General features: G+C 32.1%; 1 protein-coding gene across 1 annotated transcript in view; it reads right to left on the bottom strand.

The window, feature by feature from the left end:
• The window catches only part of rab27b (RAB27B, member RAS oncogene family), a 41888-nt gene extending 41557 nt beyond the window's left edge, over positions 1-331 (bottom strand). Inside the window, exon 1 of the mRNA XM_016524540.1 lies at positions 116-331. Coding sequence (XP_016380026.1) covers positions 116-117 — 2 coding nt within the window. The 5' untranslated portion in view covers positions 118-331. The remainder of the gene's footprint in view (positions 1-115) is intronic.
• Positions 332-5296: the final 4965 nt, after the last annotated feature.

Raw genomic sequence — 5296 nt, forward strand, 5'->3', positions numbered from 1 at the left:
TGTGTGTGTGTGTGTGGTGGTGACACACACACACGACACCGAGCTCACGGATCCACAGCAGCAGATATGATGATGTTCATAAGCACAACAGAGTTTGCACCGGTGATTTACTCACATCTCAGTGACTGATGCTGAACGTGATCACAGGTGCCTCGCGCTCTTCATCATCCTCATCCTCATCAAAGCCCGCCGCCGCTTATTCCGCTCGAACCGCGCCTCATCCGAACGGGAATCTCCTCAATGAGACGCTCAAACACTAAAGCACACCTCCTCAAGTGTACTAATGAGTGTGTGTGTGTGTGTGAGGCTCCTGCGCGCTCTCGAGTGGATCTGTAGCAGCCCCGCGGCGGCGAGCTCTGATCCGGGTCCTGGTGCCGAGTGAACGCCAACAACAGGTTGCAGCGCGATCATTGGATATTCGCTCATGAATATTAATCAGATGATGGACGTTCTTTACTGGAGCGTCCAATCAAGTCGTGTAATTAATATTCACGAGCTGAGCCGTCAAATCCATAGACTGTAAAAATTCACTGTTTTGGCTACGGTTTTTTTTTCTTCGTATTTTTACTTTGAGTTGAAATTATATATTATTTCTTTAATTTTATAATATTTTAAAACAAGTATTGACTTTTTTATATAATATCATAACTTGTGAGCAAAAAACACCTTTTAGTCATATATAGGAAAAAAAGATGACTAAAAGGTGCATTTTTGCTCTTCAGATAAAAAAATAGTGCTGTCAAACGATTAATCGCGATTAATCGCATCCGAAATAGAAGTATATGTGTATGTACTGTGTATGTTTATTATGTATATATAAATACACACACATGCATGTATATATTTAAGAAAAATGTGTTACGTTTATATATTAAATACATTTATATATAATATACATTTTATGAATATAAATATATGCATGTAAGTACATGTAAATATTTTCAAAATATATGCTGTATGTGTGTGCATTTATATATACATAATAAATATACACAGTACACACATATATATTATGTAAACCAAAACTTTTATTTTGGATGCGATTAATCGTTTGACAGCACTAAAAAATGTATCTGCGTTGTGAATTTGTTTTACATTTTTTCTGTTATAATTATTTTTACAGTGTAAATTCAATATATAAAATATACAAAATATAAATAATAATATATAAATAAATTTTGAGAAGCAAAAAATGCTACTTTTAGTCATATACACATATACTCAAAGAAAAAAAAGGTAAAACATGATAATATTTCATAAATTATAATAATGTTTTGACGACTGTTTTCTTTTCTTGGTATATTTACTTTGAGTTGAAATTGTATATTATTTCTATAATTGTATAATAGTTTAAAATGTATTGACTTTGAACTATAATTATCACTTGTGAACAAAAAAATCACCTTTTAGTCATATACAGGTGCATCTCAATAAATTAGAATGTTGTGGAAAAGTTCATTTATTTCAGTAATTCAACTCAAATTGTGAAACTCGTGTATTAAATAAATTCAGTGCACACAGACTGAAGAAAAAGATAAATAAAAATATATCTGCATTGTGAATTTTATTTAATAATTATTTTACAGTGTAAATTCAATATATAAAATATAAAAATATATAAAATAATATTTCAACATTTTTGAGAAGCAAAAAAATCCTAGTTTTAGTCATATATACATATATACTCATTATATTATATTTATATATTTATCATTATATTAATTATTTTTTACAATGTAAATGTATTCTAAAATGTAAATAATACAAATATTATATTATATTTTTGCATAATTTTTTATTATAATTAATTGAATTAATTATTATATTTATATAATAATTATATAACTAAATATTATTTAATGTTTAATTATTGTAAATATATTTTCTAACATTTAAAATATAATATATAATGCATAAAAATACACCTTTTAGTCATCTTTTTTCTTTCAGTATTTATGCATCTTTTGCTCTTCAGATAAACAAAAAACATCGAGAACTCCCTTTGTTGCCCATCAGGTGAATTAAAGAGTGCTAATACTTTACACCAAACATATTTTTCATTCTTCTCTCATTTAATAGACTGCATTAAAGAGCTGGATTCATTAAGAAAGCATCTGCAGGTCTTCCTGCGCTTACATGCTCTTTGTGCAACAACAATGAACTCTTTGTGTTGAACTAATTTACAAATCTAATTTGACAAGCATGCCGACCCAAATGACAGCATCACATAGGAAAGATGAATCCGCCTATCCATTGATTGCATAACTCCAAAACTTCACACACATCCATACAAACTCGCCTTAAACTCACAACAAACAGCTTTATACTGTGACAGAATGACACACTGCCGTCTCTCAGTGATTATGCATTCACTGTCATCTAGAAGCACACACTATCTAGTTCTGTTCACTGAAGATCTCAGCCGAGTGAAGATCTGTGTTCACATGGCATCAGCGCTCTGTCTCCATGGGAACTGCTAATGTGGAGAGGCAATAGCTTTTAATTGTTTATCAAATGCCAATTAGACTCAATAAGGAAGTAATAAAAGGAGAAAGGAAGGGGTTTGCCGGGTTTGTGTTGAACTTGGCTGGAATATTTTTGACCAAAAGAGTAAAATAATAAAACGTATGACATTCAGTGGGTTACAAAATCTGTTTTGCATTGTTGTTTTTTTTAAGTATTATATTATGTAAATGTAATATATTATCATCATAAATTAACTGGTTTTAGGTTTACAATTTAAATGCATCTTTTAGTCATATATACTGAAAAATGATTAAAAGATGAATTTTTTTGGGCATCAGAAAAAAAAATTACAATGTAAATGTTTTACAATTGAAAATATAAAATATAAAAATGTAATTATAATATATATATATACAGTGTTGGGGAAAGTTACTTTTAAAAGTAATGCGTTACAATATTGCGTTACTCCATAAAAAAGTAACTAATTACGTTACTTAGTTACTTTTTGTGGAAAGTAATGCGTTACGTTACTTTTGCGTTACTTTTTAAATCTGGACAGGGCTTGCTTGTTTGTTTTTAAAATAAAAAAGTTCTATTTTTGGCGAATATAAAAGCCTTTTCACACCAAAAGTGAAATGAATAAGCCTCAGGCTGAAGGGAAAGTAAATTTACGTCCGTACAGTAGAATGCAGAAGAAGACATTTCAACACACTTCAGCAGTAAAAATAGACACGAATGTTTGTCTAGAGTAATTTTGGCTTATTAGTACGGTTGAACTGGATCATCGAAGGTCAGAAGCAAATAGAATGGGATTAAACACATAAAGAAATACATAAAGGATATTTGTGTTGTTTAACATTTAAGTATTGCAGGTTTGCGTCATATTCTGTTACATTATTTTTATTCATTTTGAGGAATACTGAATCTGTGTTGTTGTTTTTTTTTGTGAGTGAGATGAATTAATGCATATTCATTTTTATTTTAGAACTACAGTAACATCCTCTGATTTATCTCAAGATGGGGACAGGAGAGCTGTCAATCAATAAATTGGAAACAAAAAGTAACTTGCGTTACTTATTTGAAAAAGTAACTCAGATATTCTCTTGTAAATGAAAAAGTAATGTGTTACTTTACTAGTTACTTGAAAAAAGTAATCTGATTATGTAACTCACATTACTTGTAATGCGTTCCCCCCAACACTGTATATATATATATATATATTAGAAAAATCACAGTTTTTGTACAAATATGGTTAAACTGTAGCAAAACCATGGTTCATTTGCAGTTACGGTTTAACTATGTTAACTATTAGTAACCATTCTTTTCATCTTAAGAGGACACATAGGATGAATAGGTACAGTTTACACTGTTTTAGGATGAACAGAGCTTTGGATAGTTTCCTTGTCTAGATTTGAAATCTCTCTGTGTGGTTCATTGGCAAACAAGTGAATAATTCCTCAGAAGAGACAAAAACAGCAACTCGCTTCAATGTCTGACTTATAATTATGTGCATAAGCTTTTTGTGAAATTTGGAGTAACTCCTTAATCTGTTGTTTGAGCTCTTCATATTTAAGGAGAGAACTATAGTTTGCAAAGTCGGACATCGCTTGTTATGATTTTCCAGGGTGTATAATTTAGTAGAGACGCTATGACATGATCCTACCAATCAGCCACTTCTAAATCGTCCTAGATCAAGCAATTAAATGTCTGTTGTCTGCTGTTATGTCCCCACCAATGCCAAAATCAAACCCACACCCTTGGCATAAACTAACGTTAACTAATGGGAATCTCTACCAATAGCTGTCTAAGCATTCTCATCAGAATAATCTTATTTCAAGACAGCAGATTCACCAAATTGAATTCAGGACAAGTTAATATAAAGTCTGTCTCTGAACCTCCTCTTCCCATCGCTTACACTGGCCTTGTGTTTGATTATTCAACCGTGACAGTAAAATGAGCAGCATGAAAATCAGCCTCATATAATCAGCTTTCTCATCTCTGAGGTCAAACACCTCCGGGTGCTTTTGCTGAATACCTTATTGTTCAGCTTTGTTCTTTCATAATGGAGCCCATTGCTGTCTAGGAGAAACCATTAAGATACTACAGAGATCTTATAGGCTTTTATGTCTTATGCATGCATGCATTAGTTATTAAGAGTTCAAATAAGTGTCTAGTAGGATGATTTTAATACAGTATTTCAGTGCTGAGAATAATCGATGAAGACATTGAGAATTAAAAACAGCATGCTTGAGATTAATTCCATTTTATGAGTTTATTAGCCTTATTAAATGACTTAATTGAGGGTTTTTGTTGTTGTACGTACGGCACGTGACGGCATCCCATGAGCCCGTCACGTGACGCTTGCTATCACATGACGAGCAGAAGCTGAAAACAGGAAGAGGCGCACCAAACACATTTATTAATCAGGTAAACGCTTCATTTGTTTTAATCACTGTGTTTCCATTCAAAACATTTTAATTGCATTTATTTATTTATACGCGACTATATCGTCTGTAACGATGTAGTAGTAAACACATCGTGTCATACACGAGCTCATCTTTGCTGAGAACACTATCGACTTTCATATGAAATCATTTATTGTGAATTACTCTGCAAAATAATCATGCATGTAAAATGCCGTATTTATATTCCATGTATTATGTGCATTGTGTATGTTTTGTGTGCAAGATGTGCATTATTTCCGTGTGTGTGCATTATTTCCGTGTGTGTGCATTGTTTCCGTGTGTGTGCATTGTTTACGTGTGTGTGCATTATTTCCGTGTGTGTGCATTATTTCAGTGTGTGTGCATTGTTTGCGTGGGTGTGCATG

The sequence above is a fragment of the Sinocyclocheilus rhinocerous genome, unplaced genomic scaffold (genome assembly GCF_001515625.1).
Source record: "Sinocyclocheilus rhinocerous isolate Xijiao unplaced genomic scaffold, SAMN03320098_v1.1 scaffold3043, whole genome shotgun sequence".
Classification (NCBI taxonomy): Eukaryota; Metazoa; Chordata; class Actinopteri; order Cypriniformes; family Cyprinidae; genus Sinocyclocheilus; species Sinocyclocheilus rhinocerous.